The sequence below is a fragment of the Dermacentor silvarum genome, chromosome 3 (genome assembly GCF_013339745.2).
Source record: "Dermacentor silvarum isolate Dsil-2018 chromosome 3, BIME_Dsil_1.4, whole genome shotgun sequence".
NCBI lineage: Eukaryota > Metazoa > Arthropoda > Arachnida > Ixodida > Ixodidae > Dermacentor > Dermacentor silvarum.
Window position 1 is genome coordinate 192,285,351 of NC_051156.1, and position 23,659 is coordinate 192,309,009.

General features: G+C 49.2%; 1 protein-coding gene across 1 annotated transcript in view; it reads right to left on the reverse strand.

Moving 5' to 3' along the window:
• The window catches only part of LOC119446354 (tetratricopeptide repeat protein 28-like), a 98,729-nt gene extending 87,730 nt beyond the window's left edge, over positions 1 to 10,999 (reverse strand). Inside the window, 1 exon segment of the mRNA XM_037710766.2 lies at positions 10,446 to 10,999. Within this exon segment, the coding sequence (XP_037566694.2) occupies positions 10,446 to 10,478 (33 nt within the window). The 5' untranslated portion in view covers positions 10,479 to 10,999.
• Between the last annotated feature and the right edge of the window lie 12,660 nt (positions 11,000 to 23,659).

The following is a 23,659-nucleotide window of genomic DNA, read 5'->3' on the forward strand; positions in this document are numbered from 1 at the left end:
CCGAGCACGCGGCGGCGAGGAACGAGCAACAAGCGCTGCCTGCTTGGCCGGCAAATGACGCCACTGACGCGCCGGCATTGTAGATTCGCGGTGTTGTTGCATGCGGATGTTGCTCATCGGCGGTCTGTCCGACCCGCCTCCTCTTCTTCCGAGACTATACTGCGCGTGCGGTTCGTCTAGCGCTGAGAAAGGAAGAAGAAAACGAACACGCACACATAGACGCCGGCCGCTCCGGTAGCCGCCTCCGCCATATGTTTACAACGGCCGCGGTCCATCACTCCGTGGAGCACGATGGGAAGGCGAATCCTTTGGAACGACGTTCGAACGACCGCGGTGCGTGTTTGGCGCCGGCAAACCACGGCGGACGCAGCGAAAGGACCGGACGGACGTAAAACCGAGAACGTTGCTGTCGGCAAGGTAGGGGTCACAGGGTGACACGACAACGGTTTCTTTACGGTTCCGACGAAGAGACAATGATGGCGCCGTGAAGGCTTGTAAGAAACTCTACGGTGGGATCCGCGCTTGTCGCACATGCACTTTTCGCCGGCCCCTCGGAGTGAAGTGGTGCATGTTAGTGGTCGTGGTAGTGGTGATAATGATGATAGGGTCATCCTCTTTGAAACCGGTTAGTAGCAACAGCAATAAGGCTCCGTGATACCCGTGCCGGAAAGATACAGTAAGCTGCAGCCCCCTCTGCTGACAGCCGTTCAGGTTGCAACCTGAACGAATGTCCGCAGTGGGGGATGGTAGGCTGCAGCCGGCGCCAGACAATTACGGCGCTGCAGTAATCTTTCCTTCTTTATCCTTTATTTATTTCACTAAACAACAAATCACCACTTACTACTTAAGCCGCCGTAAACCAACGCTTAATTTCGAAGCAAGGTTTGTGTAAGCGCGTTGCGGCGAACGGGATTCGCTGCTGCGGTGAGCCTCCTGTTTCCGGCTTGGCAGGCAGGTAGAACGTTATGTCGTGCTTTCGCAGCAGGTGCGACATAATTGTGGCTACATGTGGCTGGAATCTACGACACCAAACGTCACGAGTAAAAAGGGCATGCAGTATAGTGTCCTTGTAATGGCGGCACCCTCACAAAAGTTCTAATAAAAATTGTGCTGTGTCCTTATTGATTTTTTGTAACATTCAGTTGACTTTCTGCTGAAATGCATCAGAATATCATGCATGCTTTGCATGATATATCATGCAGCAGACGTCGACGTTGTCGGTTACCATCGCCAATCGCCGACGTCTCACAGCGATCTATCGTCCTACACGTGACTTATATCGATAACGGAGTGACGTCAATTATGCAAGAAAACCGCGGCTACGTATACCGACGCAAGCTGATCAAGAGAATTATCTCCGTGATGTAGTACGATGACAGCGCGCCAGAGATTAATCGAATCGACCACCAAAAAGAAGTATAGAACCGCCGTCACCACAGTCCAAAGGAAGACCGTTCAGACGACGCCTCTTCGATCCGGCCAGCGCGCAGCGCGTTAAGGCCGTTTCTCCGTGCACAGCGACCCCTGGCGACCTCTTCTGGAAGAGAATTAACCGCGCACGCAGCAGCTCACGACGTCGTCGGCGAAAAAGACGGCGCGGCCGGCGCTGCAGCTCGTCGACCTCTTCAACCCGCCACGTCCATCAGCAGCCACCGAGGAAAGCAGGAGCAGAGGCCCCCCGACGAACGTGTACGGGAACAAGAAGCAAGACGCGATCGAAAAGAAGACGACAAAGAAAGGGCCAGCTCCTCGCGAGAGGGCGCCATCCGTCAGCGTTGCCTTGATAAATCGCGCCTCACACGGCGCGCCGAATAAGGCACGCCGCGGCGCGCGTTGAGCAGCGCATTGATGGCTCCTTATAACAGCGTACCGAGGAAGAAGAAGACTATGAAGAAGAAGAAGAGGAGTAAGTATGCGGCGCACAAACAGGCGCGCGCGCGCGCCGAGTGCGTAGTATACGCAGATGCGGAACGCTCCCGAGATCCTAATTTGATATGCGTGTGTGCGCTCGCGCGCGCGTTCGTTCGCGAGATGCCATGGTTGCAGCAGCGGGAACAGCAGCAGCCACTGCCAATCCGCGTGGCGCGGGTATCATCGTCAAACTGCGAGTCTTTTTTTTTTTTTTTTTTCTACGCAGCAGCAGCAGCGGTCTGTACAGATGAAGCGCTGCGGGAGCGTTTCTCGAAGCTATAGGCACCGTCGGGGCGAAAAGCCCCGCCATCATAAATGCAAAGCGGCGTCGCGTACGTGGGCCTGCATATGAGCTCTTCCAAGCCGGCGCGCACCGCATTATACGACGGCTCCGGTTCAACTGTGCGTGGACAATACGGAAGAAGACAGTTCCTGGCGAAGCTTGCCACCGTGCAGCTGTATAAATCCTGCTCGGACACATGCTCGGGACAATGCCGTTTTCCGTGTCGCGGTTCTTATTATCTAGATTTGTATACAGTGGAACCCGGATGTATCGAACCCGCATATAACGAATTATTGTGTATATCGAACAGCTGTAAAATCACCTTGAAAATCCCCCGCAAATGTATAGGGCTCGTGCACGCGTATATAGAACGCCCGTTCACCAGCACATCCGATATATCGAACCCAGCGTCGGGCCGAAGGCCTCAAAGTGCACTTCTTTGTGCACTTTGAGGTCTTCTGGCACCTGGAGGTGGAAAAGAGAATGTGCGGTCAGTTGAGCCGTGTGGGTCAAGTGTGTGAAGTCAGTTGAGCCCCGTCGAGCTGTTCGGCTAAACCCGCGTGCTACCTCGAACGTCAACATTCCTTCTTTCCGGCGTCGGCAACAGTCACCAACGCCGCGCGCGTTCGGTGCGAACGCGGGCAAAGCGCCGACGGCGTCGACAACAGTTCTGCGCGATGCTGGTGCTGCTGCGTGTCCAAGTTTATACAGCTGATAAAACTACTATCCTTACTCCATATAGCTCTCTACTAATTTGCTATCGCAATTGATGCTTCGCCTTTCTCACACTTTCTCACACCCATCATCATCACTATCATCATCATCATCATCATCCTATTTTATGTCCACTGTAGGACGAAGGCCTCTCCCTGCTTTTTTTTGCTTAGGCACGAGAGATGAAGGCGTAGCATCGCGTGGAAAGCTGGCAATTCCATATTTTCAATCTCGAAACGTACTTCCTGTCTGTGCCGTTTTGTCGTCTGTGTTAAATCGGTGCTAATTATCGCGAAGGCCCCAAGAATATGCTTCAAGCTCTTCGATTTACAGTTCTGCGAGTACCCGACTTTACATCCGGGGTAGTACATATTTCAAGTAATCGATTCCGCGTGAACTGTGAGAATGACAGAAGACAACGCGCGTTATGACGTATACAAGGGTTCTCACGAGGATATATAATCTTTTTCCAATATGCAATACGGAGGAAGGAGAAGAAGACAGTACCTGGCGAAGGCCATCCTTATTTTATTTATTTATTTTTATTTAGGCATACTGTTGGCCCGGAGGCCGTTACAGGGGTGGGGTACAGCACAGAAAATAAAAAAAATAATAATAATAATGACATAATGTACATTATACACAACGCACGCAAATTATACATCAAATACTGTCTTTTTGAGCATACATTCACAAAACAGAAGGGAACTAACAAAAGTACAAATACAACAGCAATATGCACAGACAATGAACACAGAATTTTTATATCCAACATAACGTACAAAATTTTGTTTAGGACATGATTTGCTTCAGCTTGTTTTCAAATTGTGTTACGGTGTCACTTTGAATAATGGTTGTTGGTAGTCTGTTCCACTGATTTATTGTTCGGGGGAAAAAAGAATTCGCGTATGCATTAATGTGCAGTTGAGATATCCGGAAATTATGGTCATGTGTACCTCTTGAGGCTCTGCCTCTTTGTGGCACTAAGTAGTGAGTAGCATTTATGTTAAAATGACGTTTCCAAAGTAAGAAAAGAAACTTAAGCCTGGCTACATGGCGTCGTTCGGCTAAGGGGGGTAATTTAAGTAATTGTAACATTTCTGTAACAGAATCAGTTTGCGAGTAACGAGACAAAATAAATCGAGCAGCTCTTCGTTGGACTCTTTCAATCATGTTGATCAATCCTGTTTCACAAGGATCCCATACAATACTGGCATATTCCAGTGTCGGTCTTACGAGATATAGGTAGGCAGTTAACTTAGCGTCTTTTGAAGCAAGCTTGAGCTTCCTACGCAAAAACCAGAGCTTCATTTCTGCTGTCGAACAAATGTTTTTAACATGTTCCTTCCAACTCAGGCTTTTGGAAATAGTTACGCCTAAATATTTGAGGCTATCAACTGCGGCGAGTGTGAAAGTACCCAGGGTGTAGTTAAAGTCAACAACATGTTTTGTCTTGTTTGTGACACGAAATACAACAGTTTTAGCTCTGTTAATTTTCATTTTTGAAATTTCGCACCACTCTTCAACCATGTGGAGAGCGTCATTAAGAATTTTTGAATCATCTTGGTTCTTTATTTCTTTATAAAGCAGGCAATAATCTGCGAAAAGTCGCACCCTTATATCTTTGTTAATACATTGAGCAATATCATTAACATAAACAAGAAACAAGACTGGACCCAACACAGACCCTTGTGGAACACCCGATGTGACGTCTAATAATTCTGATTTAGAGCCATTAATTTCTACGTACTGAGTTCTGCCTGTTAGGTATGCACGAATCCATTGTGTTATATTGTGGTTTATGCCAAGATTACCCAGCTTATCAATTAGCTCTGAATGAGGGACTCTGTCGAAGGCCTTGGACATGTCAAGACAAATACAGTCAATTTGTCCTTTGTTGTTCAAGGCCCGCGCAAAATCATCAATTGTTTCTAGCAGCTGCGTCACTGTCGAAAGATTTCGCCTAAAACCATGTTGATTGGGATATAGAAGTTTTTTGTCTTCCAGGTAGGTGTAGATTGATTTCGATATTACGTGCTCAAGAAGTTTACAGCATACACAAGATAAGGAAATGGGGCGGTAATTTTCAATTTTTTGCCGGTCTCCAGATTTGAAAATTGGAACAACCTTGGCCACTAACCAGTCATTTGGGACGCGTTTTTGTTCAAGTGATGCTTTGAAAATGATCGTAAGATAGTGTCCAATCCATTCCGCATATCTACGTAAAAAAGCATTTGGTATATCGTCAGGACCATTAGATTTTTTTACATTAATGTTATGCTACCATGTGTTCTGTTTCTGACTTTTTTTCTTTGCGAATCTCGCTTGGTTAATTTCGTAACCATGGGAGCTGCGGCCTGGTTGTTCTCTTGCCGAATAGGCCAACCATTCACAGCGGAGGACGCGCGCCGCTGGGTTCCTTGCACCACCACCAGATGGCACTCGCATCCGCGGCGGCGCCGGCCGTGCGGTGTAAATAAAAAAATACAGAAAGCTCGCATCCGCCGCTGCACGGTAAACGCTTCTTGCGGATAGAACGGATTCGAATTGCGCTACGTACCTACGTACGCGCATGCTGCCTCTGAAACCATGATGCGGTCAAGGCTTCCGTCGTACCTCGCTAGTATAGTCAGCAACTCCGCTTAACAACAGGTTCGGTATAATTTGTGTGAGATGCACGCGCGCGTACGCGTGTTTCGACTTTTTATGCACTAACGCAAACCTTCGGTGAATATAGATTATAGTTAGAATATAGATTCTAACTCGTTGGACCTCTGGCATTTGTTTTTGTGTGTGTACATTTTCATGACCCCTAGTATTGCCAACCTCCTTCGCCGGTATGAGCCACGACTCGAGCCAACGACAACAGCACCGCCGAGTTGTTGCCGTATACCCTAAAGAAAGGTCGCCGGCAGCAGATTCCCTCTTTCGCGGTGGTGTATATACGATAAAGACCTCACGCACCGGTTTTCTACGTCGCAATTTGGTTTACATCGCGCGGGACGTTGAATTCCGGGTTCGGCCGGACTCGCGTACGCGCGAGGCACGACCGACGACCGTTCGTTCGTCAGCTGGCCACGCCTTCGAACTGACAGCTTGGCCCGGCGCCGTCGCCCGGAGCGCTTGAACGAGGATGAATGGAATATGGACGACTCGAGCGTGAAGTGGCGAAAACAGATGATGAGCTCCGGGGATTCCATAGCGTAAAATAAGAGCTCGCAGCGGAGACAGGTTCCCTGAATACGCTGTTAGCATCGCGAAGCCACGGTACGCTAGTATAGTTAAGCTATACATCCGCCGTAGTGGCTTAGCGACTATGGGTGCTGCGCTGGTAAGCACGAGGTCGCGGGATCGAATCCCGGCCGCGGCGGCCGGATTTCGGTGGGGGCGAAATGCAAAAAAAAAAAAAGAAAAAAAGAAAAAAAACGCCCGTGTCCCGTGCCTTTGGGGGCACGTTAAAGATCTCCTGGTGGTCAAAACTTACCCGGAGTCCTTTACTACGGCGTGCCTCGTAATCAAAGCGTGGTTTTGGCACGTAAAACCCCAGAATTCAATTCAATTCAATGAAGTTATACGTCAGCGCTATAGTTTGAAGCGGGAAATTGCTTATCCACGGCGGCGTGATGAACTCTTTAGGCCCGTTGATCGAATAGTTGGGTCATTGACTATGTAGAACGCGCCGAGCCGTTGATACAACTGTTCATGTACACACACACGAACACACACACACACAAGGTGTGTCCATGTGTAGCCTTCATGGTGTTGATGTACCGTAAGTATAGGCAGAATCCAAAGAGAAGGTCGTGAGGAGTAGGTAGTCCGCCTCGCTATTGATCAAGGTCGTAGGAAGAACGGTTAAGAGACAGCATTAGTAGACCATAAGGTCGTATAGTTTACGGATGATCATTGAAGGGGCTAGCGAATTCATGTGGATGTCGACAGATAATCGTCCCATGATACGACTCCATCATCGTATTCCACTCGCTCACATGTAGCACGAGTACCTGCGAGGCTACTTTTGTTTATGTTTCTTGAGTTGGGCTTTCGAAGAATGTAACTTTGCAGAACACTGACGCAATTTGCATGCTCGTTTCTCAGAATGCCGAGTTGGGGGCGATTGCAAAGCATCCATCTTTTCGGTAAGGCATTCAAACGTATATATAGACGTATATGGGCGTGACCCAGGCAAAGGGCCAACTTCGGAGCGAGCAAGCGAAGTACGCGGACTGCAACTTCCTGCAAAGTGATCGAACACAAGATAATACACGGGGTGTCGGGCAAGTCGGCGCTTAATTTAAATTTCTAATATCTCAGGGAATTCCAAGTCATCTCATGGTGAGACGAATTGTGCAGTTTGCGCAACAACGAACGACGGTGGAAAACTTCTTCCCCACCTTTAAAAAAAAAGAAGAAAGAAAAGTAAGAAAAAAGAAAAGAAAACCTTAACGGATTTAGGCTAATTCGAGCTAGCTGCTCAGGTGTGCGATTATTCGAAAATTTCGAATAACGAATCGAATAGTACCTTAGTCGTCTTCGAATCAAATAGTCATTATTCGTAAACACAAATATTTTAGAACGCCAGCTGCGCGCAATCGTACATGAGATTGGAGCAAAAGTACGACAAATTTTCTTTTCTTTTTCTTTCTTCTTTTTTTTTTTATTGTGGTATGAATCTTACGAAAATTTACGCCTAGTAGAGCCTGACAAATCGAAAACGAAATATGTTTAGCTTTCTTTTCGCCACGTCAAGCTCTGCAGCTAAGAAAACGATTAGTCAGGTAGACAGGCCACTTGTGGGTTCGCTCAAAGATGTAAAAGAACCGATACGGGTTAACGGAATCCTTACTCCGTCTGAACATTGAAGGTGTGGCTTGGTTTAGTCAACCGTCCGCGACCTGATTACCAGCTCCGAAGTTAATTTGCGAGCGGGAACGAGAAAATCTTGCGTCGGTCTCCCACGTGTCGCGAAGCCTTTACCGTGTCATGGTCGTCGTATCGCGCGGTGGCTGGAATTTTGTTAGTTTTATCCCCCCCGTACCCACTCCTAAATATTACTCGCATACCTGCTTGACTCGCAGGCCATACGCGTCACTTCCAAGGTTTTCTTTTTCTTTTTTTTTTCCCCTTCGCTTGGCAGGCATTCTGGCGTGTCCCAGTAGTGTTGATTACCGCTCGCTGACTCGAAGCCCTTACAATGTCCTCAAGTCCTTCTTATTTGAACAAACGCGAAATGCGCTAATGCTTGCGCTTGGTAACGACCAAGCCGATCTGAACGATACCTGACTGTGGGCAAATATTTAATTTAGGCCCGTAATTGTACTTTTTTACGAATAAGTGTCGAAAGTCGGATGAACCTAGACATCGAAGATGGAAGCACAGAATTTACAGCTTTCAGACACTAAGACAAAGGGACAATTCGGTGAAATGCGTCCTCTAATTTACGTCAGACAAAACGGACATTTTTGTTCGTCGCTCTGGAACGCTTATCTTAGAATAAGGATTCCCAGCGCTGAAATAAAATCACGAGCGGCCTCTCGTAACTAAATCGCTAAAGCAAACAGAAAATTTGGAACTGATTCAGGAAGCTCAAGTAAAAAGATGATCTCTCCATCGAAGTCACGTGAGTAGCGTTACGGCCAGCTACAACGACCTCCCATGATAGCGGCCATCAATTTGACTCGAAGTGTATTCGGGACGTTAAGAAAAAAGAAGAAGAAAAAAAAAAGACAGAAAAAAAATGGAGGACGCTTAAGCTTCGCCTTTAATTGTGGAACGCGATAGAATTAGAATATCCCTGACTGCGTTATGACGCTTCCCGCAACTGAATTATGTTTTCTCGTATATTAAAATTAACAATGCGACGCTATCACATATGTAGGTTGTGTTTAAGTCGTACTATACGATTTTTCTGACGGATTTTACTTTGATAAATTCAATTTTGTTCCCTAACGCCTTGCGCCACACAGAGGGCCTGCGCGGTCGGGATGATTATTTTCACCAACGACGCCGGCGCGCCCACGCCGACACCGGGCTTTCTGCGACACGGAGCCCTTCACGCTATCGCGTTAAAGAGGTATACATTAAGCCACGCTGCAAACCCCTGACGAGCGGTGCCTGATATAGTAAGACATCACCGAGCTGAATCAGAGAACTTGCTTCAACGCTAGGAGTACGGTACTGCGGCGACGCATGGATCCGACAACACCCCCCTCCGAAGCAGACGACGCAAGCGCTCAGCGCTGAACAGACGGCGATCAAGAAGGGCCAACACAAACGGCTCAGCTCGGCTTCGGCAGAGAAAGCACCGAGCCAGCCAGCTACTAACACCAGCCCAGGTTACATATTTCGCGAGCCCCAGCCACCGCAACAATGGGCGAGGTGGCAAACCACCGCAAGCTGTCAGTCAAGGCGGAGGCGAAATGATCGCGCCCGGGGGAAGCAGCGCCTTGCAAAAGGCTATCGCGCGCCCGGCGAGCAATCAAGTCGGAATTTCAGGTATGAATGAAGGTGGCCCCCGCTGGCCCTGCCGCCGCCGAGCATCCCCCCCCTTCTTCAACCACCTCCTCCCCGACCGGCCCTGCTTTGCTTGCCTTGTACCCGGCCTACCACCTTCGAGGAGCGTCGCCGAAGCGACTCCTCGCCAGTCCCGGCTTGCCGAGGAATGCGATCGCCCGCGAGACGGCCACACAACCATCCCACCATCATCGCTCCGCGACCCGTAAACACACGCCGCCGGCAGCTTTCTTAACGCGTTTAAGCGCAGTCCGATCACAGCACGCTGAATCGGAACCTGCAGTCGCTTTTTTTCTCAGTCGGCGGTTGCCATCGGAAAAAAAAAAAAAAAAAATGCTGTGCATGAATACACGAAGACTCGCGTCTTCTAGCTCGTATCACTGAAAGGCAGGCGTGCAAACACAGACACACAGGAAAAAAAAAAGCGGTGGTAGAACAACCTTTCAGCCGTTCAACGCTTCTGTCAAGCCATCCCGTGTCGCGCTCAGTTTTCGAGGTCGTTGGTCCTTGCGCCGCGCGTAACGACGAACGCGGCTTAATTTGCAGCGGATACGAATAGCTAATACTGAGTATCAATACACGCCGAAGAAGATATTGTCTGCGTCACTTTGCAGCAGCAGAATAGACGACGACGACGAGATCTCTCTCAACATCATCATTGTTTTTCTGGCAGTGAAGCGTAAGCTAAGATCCTGAGCTCCGCTCAGCATTTACGTAACACCAGCAGCGTCCATTTAGGGCAAAAAAAAAAAAAAAAATGCACGCGGCGCAGACACGCGAAACGGAAGGTTTATTCAGCGGCGGTAATTGGCCGCCCACTGCACACAGCCTGTGCATTAAGTATACGCACTAGCTCGAAGCGTGCCGTCGCTTTCTCCGATCGTCGCGACCGAGCAGCAAGCGAGCTCGGGGGAAAACTTCGGGGACAGTGCGAGAAACAACAGGTGTGCCGCCGCGGAGGTGGTTTGCCTCGCGGAGCGCCGACCTCATGTGCGCGGCGCACGGTGGCAGCGGACTAACTCACCTGCTCGATGTCACGTTGCGACAGCGTCTCCATGGTGGTGCTGGTGGTGGTAACCGCTGATCCGAGACGCGTTTACGTAAGCCCAGTCGCGACGTGCTCGTCATTCTGGGCCTAAGAAGAAGAAGTCGCGCACCGTCGTGCTCGTCGCTCGCCGAGGTACGACAACGCCGGCGGCGGCAGCGGCGACTGCGCACAACAACAACACCAACGTGTCCTGCCGGCGGCGGCTGCTGCTGGAGCGGGGAATCACAGGAATCACCACGGCCGCGGATCCTCCGTCGGCGACGACGACGACTTCGGCGGCAGCCATGTTTGCGGGCATAAATTTCGGAGCTTGCGGCGAGAAGTCACTACGCGGTGGTGGTACGCCGAGGAAGGAACGACGACACGTCGTCGCCGGTTGGGCGGGGTCCGGTTCCCCACGGCGCCGACCCGCTGTCTTCTGTCATCGTGCACCAGCACCACACACGCCGCGCGCGCGGATCACACACAAAAACAGACAATACGTCAGGAGCGGCGCACTGCTCACACTGCTGCCTCTCCGCTCAGCGCTCCTCGCTGGCTGCTGCTGCTCCTCGAGGAGAAAAGTAGAAAGGTGCTGCAAGGGGGCGGGCACACGGGGGCCGCGCGCCGCATTTCTTCGGAGAGGACTTCCAGCAAGGGCAGCAGCAGCGGCGGCGGAGAGCGGGCAGGAGGGGGAGCCGAAACGTCACCAACGTCACGACCGCGCGCGGCGCCCTGAGCTTCCGGTGGACCAAGTGGTGCACGCTCGCGAATAGCGACGGTGGGGACACAGAGCGCCGCCGCAGGTAACTTGGCGCTTCGGTCGGATAGGAGGCTGCTGCGAGCGAGGCGGAAGCCTGCCTTTCCAGTGACTGCCCCAAGTAGACGAGGCAAGCTGTCAGGTCCAAGAATCTCTGCGATTTAAAAGCACTGATATGGATGTTAGCATGCAAATAGTAGATTCATAAGAAAGGAAAGGCTGGTTGAAGTTGTGGACAAGGGTGATGGAGTAAGTAGATTACGGCGAGAAGGAAGTGAACATTACACATTCCCTTTTCATCGTTCGGAGCAAGAAAGTTTATAACCACCTTGGCTAGGGAACACCGGCCCAGAGCACATTACTTAGAGTATCTATCTATCTATCTATCTATCTATCTATCTATCTATCTATCTATCTATCTATCTATCTATCTATCTATCTATCTATCTATCTATCTATCTATCTATCTATCTATCTATCGTCAAACGGAATAATACATTTGTATATTCGTGCGTCATGTCTCAAATATAAACATTCGACTGAAATCAATCTAGTTGGGATCCACTCGAAATCAGAGCAATATACCAATGCCAACCATTCGGGTTTAATTAATTGGACCTGTCGAGGTTTCAGCTCCGGCATCATGACTGACTTCGGGAAGCTTCCGTAAATTTACATTAATAGAGCTTCATGGCACGACTGATGCATTCTCAGTGCTCCGCAAGAAACACAAAATATTCAAAGAGTAAAAGAGAACAGCACAGGGAGGACGCTGGTCTTCAATGATTTACCCATTGCGAATGGACAGGGGGTCCACAAGTTCTATCTACAGGGATTTTCCACGTTGAGCCAATCTATTAGGGCTTGTTTCATTCGATTACTTGTAAGCAGGAGCGTAAACATCACAGATAATGTCGAACTTCTATCCGTAGTAGCGGAAGCACTATGATGCGGATGATCGATGATCGCTAATTGCATCCTATTTGAATTGAGGTGGCGACACTCACCAAGCCTATGGGACCTACTTGTAATCGTGCATTCTGCTTACCTCTGCTTTACCTCATAGATTTTGTCGATGCCTGTAATAATCCCGTGCGTACCTTTTCCCAGCTTTCTTTTTTCTACAATATGTAATCGTCTCTTGCTTAGCTATACCTCTGCTGATCTTGTATCGGTTCGGATAGCAAACCGTTCGCTTGCCCTCAAGTCAGGGTCACGCTTGCGTCCGTAAAAGCGGGATTCTGACCAATCACGAGAGGGCAATCATTTGGTTTGCTCTCCGAACCGTTTTAAGATCGCACCCCAGATAACGCTGGCATTAGTTCTGACTGACATAATAATTGATGATGATTATGATATGATTTCTATTGGCATCCCTTTTGAAACGGGGTGGCGATTAAACGGAGCGGCCACAAATAGTCACCTAGCCTGCTTGAGCTAATCAGGTTTTACTACATCTCTTGCAGTGTAGCATTTTGCGTATCTCAACTCTATATTCTTGCTCTTCATTAAAACATCTGTACTGCAAAATTACCTACGACTGTAACGACCCCAGCTTCATCTCCCCTCATTTACTGCCCCCCCCCCCCCCTCCTGCGCGCTTTCAGTAATGGTAAAACTCTAAACGTCTCTTCCTAAGCTCGACCGGTGACCAGTTAGATGCTTCCATTTGCTTTGAGTCAGACAGCGCTCTTGGAAGATGAACGTTCCCCTGCAGTCCTGGCTGGGTGACTATCTTGGCGTCCCATTACAACGTGCCGAGTCGTCTACGGACTTTCGTTGCGGGGCAACAGCTAAAGTCCATCTTACTTAACGACAGCGCTACCGACGTAGGACACAGAAAAGAGAGTGGACACACACTGTGCCCTGTGTCGGTGGCGCTGCCTTTTAAGTAACATGAAAAACCACCATCTCGCCCAACTTGCCGTTCTTCTTCAGCTAAAGTCCGCAGAAGACTCATCAAAGCGGATTCGCGCCTTAGTCGCTGTCGACAGCAGCGCCCTCTGCGGCGGGGCCAACCGTTTCGCATTCCCTGCGGAGGCGATCACGACTGGCCGCACTCTGCCCTCTCGGTGCCCGCCTAGCGAACTGGAAACTTCGCCGAGGAGGAGGAGGAGGAGGTGAGCGTGCGCGCGGAGAGACGCAAGGTAGCAATTTGATCGCGCTGCGTGGCTGCGTTCCATGCTTCAACTCGCGCCGGTGCCCCTCGGCCTGGGGAGTCGAGCACTTGGCGGAGGACAAGCGGGCCCCCATCTGCGCTGGACGGACGTACACGACGATGGCTGCCTCTTTTCGCAGGACCAGCCGCCTGCGGACCACACTAGCGCGTGACGTCACGAATCGGCGATATCGCGATTGATAGCCGAGAGAGAACCGTAGTCGGCTGTTGCCGTCCCGTAGTTTCTTGTCTCCATTGTGTCCGCTCACTTAGTTTTTTTTTTTTTTTTCCTGACTCTGGCAAAGCCGCGCACTCTTTAAGCACAATATCGCACTTGCGAGTGCCGGAGATTTGGCATCGATGAACCAGGGGTGCTATTTCGGGTTGCTGAAACTTGGATTGCCAGCAGCAGCGCCCTAACGCGCAGTCTTGCGAGCGGAGGAAACAGTTTTTCCGTAGGACATGCTGCGACATTGCAGCAACAGAACGGACCGCTCATCTTCAGGCACATCTGTCACGCTTCCGACCTGGGAAATCGGTTTGAGAACTTAGGAATGCGTGGGTTCCTCGCGAGGCTCACGGACTCGTGTTAAGCTGGAGCGCACTGAAGCAAGCGTCCATACGGGCGAGCGTCTATTATCGTTCAAGATGCCGTGCCGTCATCTGCAGCATCCATCCCGGACGGCGTCAGCATTCTTTAATTACACACTCAAACAGCCGTAGCGCCCCCTGGTCAGCGCCGATACCGGGCCCAAGGTCAAATACCGCCACGTTCGCATCAGTAATAATAACTACCAATATTGCGAAGTGGAAAACATGGCAGAATTTGACAATGTCCGGATTGGCCACCTCGGGACGCCGTCAAATTCCGCTACATTATCGTCGAATTAGCCAACTCTTCTTCTCTTGCGATTGGCTCACAACCAGTATCTGATGGGCTCAAAACTGAAACGTGGCGACTCTGCCCAACCTGTTGAGACGCGCTAATCGGTGTGGAATATAGGCACGTATTCAGGGTTGGTGTCCGGATGACGTCAGTACTTTGAGAAACGCCTGGTATCTGGTAAAGGGAGACATTGGGTACTTTCATAGCACTCTTCGTACGTATGGCACGCATATTTCATCTACGAGTTCTGTGCTGCTTGAACGGCATTGCAACCAACCAGAGTGCGCGCAGTTGAATTATTAGGTATCGACCAAATACGAATCATACGTTTTGGGCTCGCAGGGCCTGCAGTGGACATAAATATAGGCTGATGATGATGATGGTTTGGGCATCATCTTTTTTAATCCTTTAGCAAACACCCTCTAAGAAAGAAAGAAAAAGAAAGGGGATCATGACACCGTGCTGCTACTGTAATTGCACATATCGTGAGCAAAACCAAACACTTTCATAAGATTTGTTTGTTTGTTTGTTTCTTACTTTGTTTGTTTGTTTCTTTCTTTTGACTGTCTGTCTGTCTGAACCTTTTCTGTAGGCTTAAACCAAGTAGTCACGTTATGTATTCCACATCCATTTCTCAAGGCGGTTCCGCATCACCAAAGTTTAGATTTACATCAGCCGTATTTCGTGTTGTCTCTCTCGGCTATCACCACCGCGTTTGTCATTAGGCAGAGCTCGCCGGAATTGAAAACGCCTGGTGTTACTTTTTAGCGTGTAGGATTATAGTCTCTTTTTATCATCTTTCTTTTTGAACGTTTCTTTTTTCTCTCTATCTCCTCATATTAACGGATGGTCTAGCATTCCTTCCTGTCGCGCGGTACTAATAGCATCGGAACCGAAATAAATGAAACAATATGTCAAACTACTTCAGGTTTTGAAGCAGTGCTTACTCTTCGTTCGCTAACAGTTTTGCCTTCATTGTGTCTATTTGCCTCCAAGAAAAATTTCAGCCGTGTGACATCCACGGGGGCCTGTAAAGCTGCCTTCTCCGCACGCTGTCGCCAAATGTCTAAGAGAGAGAGGGGTGATATATATATATGCAGCAGGAAAAGAAAGAAAGAAAGTAAGCAAATGCGGTTATCTTACCAGGAGTTAGGCATCCTTAGTGCATCTTAGAACAGCAGGAAGAAATAAGGAAAAAAGAAATACACCGGACCCCACGTTTATGGGGAAAACTAGTAGCAAGCGAAGCGTCCTTTGATGTTTGCTGGGATGTCTCCACTTCGCTTCTCCTCCTTCTCTTATATGTCGCTGAACGCTCCTCGCTGAATGCACCCTCTGGTCCCATCCTGTTCACTTCACGTCTTGCTCCACTCTCGGCTGCTTTTGATGCCGACATCTGTAGCCGACTTCTTCAATTTCCCGTTGCCGACTTAATCACATCTTTCCTCTTGCTCTGCTTGTCTATCCTGGCACCTGCTCCGTGGCACATACTCAGTCTGGATGATTGGATAAAAAGGGTCACATGCCCAATGCCACGTGACCAGCTGCAGATACGCAGGGACCCAACGAGTTGCCTGTTCGGAATCAAACCCAGTGTCCCAAGTCGTGTCGCAAGACAGCCGCGGCCAACACACGCAAGGTGGGCGTAAAAAAGAAAGCTTCGCTTTCAAAAACAACATAACCCCCGTGGGAGAGTACCGCACAGTCACGCGTTTCAAGTAGCGAAGGATGGATACAGTGCGTAAAGAAGTGCAGCTGGCCCCAGGAAAACCCAGTCAGGGTATGACTGGGCCCGTGACGTACCCGGCCCTGACCTGCTTCTTCTTCCCATCATTGGCCGAAGACTGAGTGGGTCGCCCTCCCTCTTCATTTGTAGTGCCGCCGCATGTTACGCTCCACGTCAAACGTATATCTGCAAAGAAACCTCTCTAGAAGTAAGGTGTGAGCTTACGGAGACGAAACACCTAAACGGTTTATACAGGTGGAATCTAAAGCCCTTGATTGAGGGCAATAGTTGTAACAAACTTCGGATCGTACTCAGCGAAACCATGCGGGCCCTTTAGGGGGAAACGCTTTCAGCCGACGCTGTAGTTGTCGATTTGTGTGCCGTCGTCGTCAAGTCATCGTTGTGTGTTACCGTGCGTCGTCGTCATCAAGCCACGCTTCTCATCCTCACTGTCGACATACGGAGATGTCAATCAAAACTTCGCCCAACCTACGGGGATCGATCGAACTCCAGTCCCTGCAACAAGAGCAGTTGGAAGCCGGGCGCGGCAAGCACTACGCTATAGCGCTGCTTCTCTTTTAATGAGAAGCATCCTTTGCCTACTTTAGGCACTTCTTGTCTAGCTATCTATCTGTAGCCTCTTACGCCGACTCAGTGACCCCGAGTTGTCTATACTGCTAGCTTGGGTCACTAGGGTTCGTGGCCGTGATGCCGTAGTCGTTCCTTTAAATGGATGTAGATCAGGATATGCGTGTCACTACAAGAATGACGTGCATTCATGACACGCATGCATGACATGACGTGAATGAGGCAACATGCCACGAATGACACCTGGTAATTCTTTGCGAAACCCCCCACGATGCTGGGGGTCCAACTATACTTGCAAAATGATTTGCATAACATCGATTAGCACAGTGCGTGGTATCTGCATATGTATTTAATGTGTTCGCATTCTTAGGGTATAAGTTCATGCACTTTCCGGGGGCTAGCTGTCTATGTCTGCATGTCTCTAACCGTTTTCCCACTTACCTGTGTCGCTGGGTATAGTTACGGTTGTTCGCTTTCGGGTAAAACCCGGTTTTACCCTCATTTTTACACCCCGAACATGTTTCAGGAGAATCGGGTTAAACCCGATTTCTCCCCGAATTCCAAAACCACATACCAACCTGCTTGTTCCTTTTTTTTTTTTTTTTTTTTTTTTTACGCTGCACGGAGTTTGCGGTGCACACGCGCTAGCTACCCTGCCTCGGAACAACGAAGTTGGATCCTGTTGGTTTAAGCGAACTCCAGTGACCTCATTTGGCAAGCTGCGTGCCGCACTGTGGACGCTACATGGCTCTCAACCAAGCACCCAACGAGCGCGCCTAACTCTGAGTTAGTATAACTGAGTGACATTGGTGCACTGACATTGCTGTGCCTAACTAATGGAAGCTGTGATGTCGAGAGAACTTTCTCTCAGCTGAGATACGCTCAAAGATCGGACAGGTCTCGGTTGGAGACCGACATGTTGCGCAAGCAGATGATAATGTATGTTAACAAGGATGTGTAAAAAAATGATGACCAGCTTCTCGTGAACAAAATTTGTCATTTCCTTGAAGTTATCAATGCTTACTGTCATTGTTACTTAATACTTTCCAAACAAACGCGAACATTGGAGTATTTGCTAGAAAACTCTGATATCCCCCTGAATACCAGCTTGAAACAGATCCCTAGCTTTAAGGCGTTAGCGTTAAGGAGCCCGTGATACACTCCGATAATAAAAAAAAGCGCGCAGGTAATGTATTACTTAGTACATTTTAAATTCAACCCGACACCTCCCCCCCCCCCCCCCCCGAAATTTCGAAATGGTTCCACAAAAGAAAATAATAATTTCTCCCCGATTATTAGCTGGAAAAATAGCACCCCATTTTACTCCCCCCCCACCCCCCTAATTAAAAAATATGTAAAGCCGGACAACGAACAACCTTATAGGTATAGTCCATGGTCGAATGGGTATCTGTAGATGCGATCTGTAGATGAATGGGTAACTACATCTAGATGCGGGACTGAGTAGGTGCCGCTTTTCAATGAAACTCTTTGTCGCCTTTCGCATCTCATTTATCTCTCTCTCTCTCTTTGTCGCCGACTTGTAGCACTCGGTATGCGCCACTGTTAATGGGCCACTCTAGAATGACGGAAAAAGATCCCTTAAATTTCTTAGATGCCGAACGGAACCGAACCTCCATTACAAAGGTTCCTCAACGGACGGCAACCCGACGCTTTCGCAGGCTGCGCAACAAATTCACCGCGCCCAATGAACTGCTTTCCCGCCAACGCTTTAGCGAGCTGCGCCATGAATGCACTGGCCATGTGCCGCTCTTCAATGAACCTCTCGCCAAAGTGGGTCATTGAGCATGCGCAACCGAGTGTGGGGCAAGCCAGGAAACAATCTTCAGCATTCGCACGGCGCCACGCTTCCCGTCTCGGAGGCCAGCAATGGAGTTCTCGGCAGCGCCATTAGATGGCGCGGCGTATTCAGAATGAAGCGCGAGAGAGGACCCCGGTCGCCTTACGATGACGCGTTTCTCAGCGTTCGCTCGCACCGGCGCGCCGTGCATTTCGGAGGCCACGCGCAGGCTTCGCGGTGGCGCCACTAGATGGCGTTGCCAGTACACGCCTCATACATAACGCATTTCGACAGTGGCAATAGGTTGCGCCGCTACAATGATTCAATGCTAAACGCATTACTGTTGACAGTCATCGTGAGATACGGGTGCTGCCGAACATTTTTTTTTTCGCGCAAGCGTATAGATGCCCCCCTCTGTCAAATCGGCGAGATTACGTTTGTCCCCACGAGGGAAGCGAGCGCCGGAGGAGGAAGGCACCTGGAGGAGGTGAAGAGAATCGCCGCGTTCGCGCCCTTTCCGTTTGTGCTTCGACTCGACGCGGCGGTGCTCGCTGTGCATGTTCGCGGCGTCCATTATTCGCTTGCGCGTAACCCGCGTTCACGAAGTGAAACGTCACTGTAACCATTTTTTTTTGTCTTGTCTAGAATGACGGGAGCGTCGACGAAAAAGTTCAGAGGGATGCACGAAAGAAAGTAGGCTTTACGCAACTACGCTTACGCGTCAACGCATGACACATGCTAGGCCGCGCGTATCTAAAGCAAGGAAAAAAAAAAGTTCGGCAGGTGTTACACTCTTGTAACGCAAGAAGGCGAAAGCCTGCTGCACATATGGTAATACGTGAAGTCATACAATCGGGGTTAGACTTCTTCGTAAGACATATTGGTAATGCATTAAGTTTTACAATCCGGGCTAGACATCTTGCAAGACACAAGGAGCCGCAATGGGAAGTACACGTCTGGCACTAAGGCGACCTCCTGAACGCCACATATGAACGCTTGACGTAGTACCCAAAGTGCAGCATGTTAGTGCACGCACTAGGCCGCACCTTTAGTCAGCGAGATGGCTGCGACGTGACGTGTGCAATCACTCGCGCCCTGGGCGCACCTTTAGTAAGCCAGAACCGCGGAGCAGCCGTGGCTTCAGGGAAGCGTGCTCGTCTCGCCGCACGGAGGCCTGGGTTCGCTTCCCACCCAGACCGAAATGTACCGAATTGTCTTTTCAAAGCCACCAACTTCGTTTGCAGGAACTAGCTCCCCGAGAAATGTGACGTCAATCCGAGCATTTTCGCAGCGTCGACCATTTTTCGTCACGGCGCAGTTTCGCCAAGGTCACTGCCAAGGGCACCTCCAACATAGACACTTTAGGCCTTAACGTATCGTAAGCGAGTACCAGCGCGTTCCTGACGAGTAAGGGGCGTGCTCAGCCTAGGCGTCGTATAACCTTGCCGTTCTCGTGTGTGCAATTCTAGGAAAATATGTGGTTTTCTATAGGTTATTCAGCTATTGAGCACGGTTCGGATAAAAGGGATGAGCGGGGAATGAAGATGTTTAAGAAAATTTATCGGAATAGTTATTTTTACACAATTTGAATACAAGTATATTTCAAATTTATGTAAACTGTCGTGAGAAGCTTTGACGGTTCAGTAAGGTAGCAAACACGATGTGCTGCCGGAGGTCCCTTGGCTCCATCTGCGAAGTGTACGGCATGTATTTCAACGACATTTGTCGTATTTGTAAAACTGAATTGTACCGACAGCAGGGAGCGTCATTTTTATTTAAAGAACTAAAATGAAGCAAGAAGTATGCGAATACGTGCCTCGGCATCGAAAACTGATATCACAGTTCGGTAAACAACATCTGCAACAGCATCTAAAGTGGACAATGATATATGTTTGCAGAACACGTTGGACTGGTACAGTGTCGGCGATAGTTTCCCACTCACAAATCAGCGGCATATTTCAGACCGTTCGATAAAGTATCAATTTCTTCCGCCTCGATGACTCTATATAGGCACAGTTTACAGAGCGACGATATCTTTTTTTTTTTTTGCTGAGTTACAGAGTTGCTAACGTAATGTTCTGCATGCTTTCTTTCTTTTTAATTGTTAAGTTCAAAAACTGCTTTTAAAAGAATCAGGGGCGTCCAAAGTGTGAAATTACCGAATCGAATCGAATACAAATACGCCAGAAAACGACCCCCGAACATCGAATTTTTTTTTCTGAGCGCCGAGCACTATTAAGTGGTCATGGCAGAAAAAGAAACAGGAGAAAAAAGAAAAAGAAGCAAAAAGAAAAGAAACCTTGAGAATGTTTACTGTCATATTAAACGCATCTAATATTCCGTTCGTAAATGCACATCGGTCAACTAATCAGCTTGTAAATGAAGAACAACTGCTGCTTACAGTTATCACGTGCTCCATGATGATGACACTAATGAAAATAAAATCATAAAGAAACGGTGGGGTGGGACAGCACCGCTACAGAAGCGCGTAGCACTGACTTCGTTGAGGAAGACAAGCGTTGAAGAAAATGCATAAACTTTTGGGGTCTTACGTGCCAACACCAGGATCTGATAATCAGTCACGCCACGGTCGGATGACTCCGGATTAATTCTGACCGCCCGGGGTTTCCTTAACGTGCACCCAAATCATGCACGGTATACACGAGCGCATTTTGCACACCGCCCTCATTCAAGCGACGGAGATCAAACCCGCGTTCCGAGCTCAGCAGCGCATGCGCCACTGGTGTATGTACCGCGGCAGGTTAGGAAAGAAGTGCGATGCTATAAGCACCGCACATTGTTTTAAAGGGAGGCGAATATGGTCAAAGGATAACTTAATATTCAGTTAATATTCAGTTACGTGCTTTGTCTTGCGCGTTGTATTAGTGTGTCAGTTACGTGCTTCGTCTTTCGCGTTGTGCTAGCGTGTGCAGCGTAGTGCAGCTTCCATATGCACGACGGTTGCTCATGGTCATCGACGTTGGTAGTCGTGATGGAGGAGACGTGCCACCAGGCGTCAGCGTGGGTGCATCAACGCCTAAGGGCGCTTTAGCCACAAAACACCAATAGACATTATATATCAATGTGCAATAAACATTACACTACTTCTGTGAAGACACGTTTCACTTTCGTGTTCTATACCGATTCCTATATAAGAGGGATCAACCACATTTTTAAAAACCTCTTTGATTGTAAAGCGAGTAAACCGGCGCGTTCCTGGTGAGAATGGGCGTGTTCAGCCTAGGCGTCGTATATATAACGTTGCCGTTTTTGTGTGTGTAATTCTAGGCAAATCTGCTTTTCTATAGGTTATTGAGCTAATGAGCACGGTTTGGATAAAAAGGAATGAGCCGGGAATGAAGTTCTTAAAGAAAATTGATCAGAATGGCTATTTTCACAACATTTTAATGCAAGTATTTTTCACATTCATGTAAATTAAGTTGAGACGCCTTGAAGGTTCAGTAAGGTAGCATGTACGATGTGCTACCGGAGCTCTATTGGCTCCATCGCAGTGCTCGCATGATGGCCTCCATGAACCTCTGGCAGCTCAGACCACCTGTCAGACTCGTACGCAACCCTAGTGTGATCCTGTTATATGCGAAGCGTCTTATGCTGGGAGCTATGTCACTCCCTCCCTCCCTCCGCCATGTGGCGTCCACTTCCGGTTCCGCTTCCGGTTCAGGAAGCCAGCTTCCGGAGAACGCTTCCGGCGTTTTGCCCGAATGATCCCCAGGGGCTTCGCCCACTCATCATCATTCACTTCGTCCTCTCATCCTCCTCCCGCAACGCCGCGATGAGTGCCACGGACAGCGCCAGCGTCAACGCCAGTGTCAGCGCCGTGGACAGCGCCGCGGAGAAGAGGGCTCGAGCCGCTGCCACGAAACGGCAGCGGTGACAGGCTGATCTGAAAACTAATGGGAACTTGAGTCGACCCCATGGCTGCTTCGCATACTACTTCGCATATATCCTGACGGATTCACAGGCCGCCTGTCGGTTATATCTTAGAGGCACACTTCCCAGGTGCGTCACCGATATCCTGGGCCCCACGCTGACTGAGGACCATGGGGTCGTCTGGTGCCCAGGGCACACAGGCGTCGAAGGCAACGAGGAGGCCGACTGTGTAGCTCGCGGACTTGCTGGCCTAACCACAGAAGACTCTTAGAGGCCCCTCACAAACCACCATGAAGATGCCATCACGAGCAGGCAGGCTTTGGAGGACCAACGCCTGACCAGACGGAAGTACGCTCCTCCACATCCCAAGTTAAGCAGCCAACAAGCCAGGGACTGGCGCCGCCTTCAAACCAACACTTACCCGCACATATCAAGGTTGCACGCAATGTTTCCAGAGGTATACACAACCAGTGTATGCCCCTGGTGCAACGACCACACAGCCACACTGACACACATTACATACCAGTGCACGGAACGCCCAGCCGAGGCAGTATCCAGGCTGGTGAGCTCATCACAGACACTCACAACGTGGTCTTGGGAGGCACGGCTTTCCGAGCTGGCGCTGGGAAGCCAACTGGCGACCCTGGACCAGGCCCGGCGAGCCGCCGCGGCCAGTGGGGCTTTATAAGAGAGCTCCACCCGAGAATAACGACACCAACCACTCTTCGTACAATAAAGCTCATTCATTCATCCATTCGCATACTACTCAGGGTTCCCCTACGGGAAGATGGTGTAATTTTTTTCCATAATGTGCCCTTTTGATTTTATGTACCAGTGTCGTCACCATTTTAATGTTTTATTGTACTTGAAGCCAAGTTCACATGTATTTTCAAGAATGCCTTTGTCGAAATAAGCTTCTCTTAAACTGTATGTACAAACTGTATGTTAAACTGTAAAGTACAAACGCGCAAGCCACACCATAATTAAACGCGCTGCTTCTTACTTATGCAAATACGCGCGTTGCCAGACATTGTGAATCAAGGCTTGCCTCGTCGCCTTCTTCGCCTGTGAGTTTCATCCTTTAGCTATAACAGGCGCTATTTCCAGCGCCGAGCTTGTTGAACTGTTACGGTTGCTATAACTGTTGCGCGCAAAAGTTTAAGGACCAGAGGTGGTGCCACGTGCGTCTGTTCGACCAGCGTCATGCCTTAATGCAATTTCATGTCGCGCGGCTGTGCTATGAAGAAATTCAGAGCCCTAGCTCCCACTACGTGAAGATGGAAGACTAGCGAAGCTGTTGGTTTTGTTTATATATATATATATATATATATATATATATATATATATATATTAATTTGGTGGTTATGTTAAATGGTTGCAAAGACACAACGCGTAACTTCGCTG